At 58.4% G+C, this 704-nt stretch overlaps 1 protein-coding gene across 2 annotated transcripts in view; it reads right to left on the bottom strand.

Annotated features, from left to right (window-relative positions):
• Positions 1-409, bottom strand: part of LOC113980413 (E3 ubiquitin-protein ligase RING2-A) — a 1,884-nt gene extending 1,475 nt beyond the window's left edge. For both annotated transcript variants that reach the window (XM_027707630.1, XM_027707631.1), the window contains exon 1: positions 222-409. In XM_027707630.1, the coding sequence (XP_027563431.1) occupies positions 222-394 (173 nt within the window). In that variant the 5' untranslated portion in view covers positions 395-409. The remainder of the gene's footprint in view (positions 1-221) is intronic.
• Between the last annotated feature and the right edge of the window lie 295 nt (positions 410-704).

The following is a 704-nucleotide window of genomic DNA, read 5'->3' on the forward strand; positions in this document are numbered from 1 at the left end:
GACAGGGGGTGACACAGGGGGGTGACAATGACCCAGGGAGGTGACAGACGTGACACAGGGAGGTGACAGGGGAAGGTGACGATACAGTCGGAGCAGAACCTGTGCAGACACTCCTGGGGGGTCGGGGGGGGACACAGGGGGGTGACAATGACCCAGGGGGGTGACAGGGAGGTGACACAGATGACAGGGGGAGGTGACAATGACCCAGGGGTGTCACTGACCCACTCCTGAGTGCGGTGACGATGCAGTCGGAGCAGAACCTGTGCAGACACTCCTTGGTGGTCATGGTGTTCTTGAGCATGTCCAGGCAGATGGGGCACATCAGCTCCGAGTGCAGCGACCGAGGGGACACCGCGATCTCCGTCCCGTCCATGATGGCCTCCTGGGGGGACATTGGGGACAAAAAACATCATTGGGGACAAATGACATCATTGGGGAGACCGCGATCTCCGTCCCGTCCATGATGGCTTCCTGAGGGGAAATGACATCACTGGGGACAAATGACATCATTGGGGACATCATTGGGGACAAATGACAGCATTGGGGACACCGCGATCTCCGTCCCGTCCATGATGGCTTCCTGAGGGGACATTGGGGACAAATGACAGCATTGGGGACAAATCACATCCTGGGGACATCATTGGGGACAAATGACATCATTGGGGACACCACGATCTCCGTCCCGTCCATGATGGCCTCCTGAG

The sequence above is a fragment of the Neopelma chrysocephalum genome, unplaced genomic scaffold, assembly GCF_003984885.1.
Source record: "Neopelma chrysocephalum unplaced genomic scaffold, ASM398488v2 Primary Assembly neopelma1_94092, whole genome shotgun sequence".
In the NCBI taxonomy this organism is placed as follows: Eukaryota; Metazoa; Chordata; class Aves; order Passeriformes; family Pipridae; genus Neopelma; species Neopelma chrysocephalum.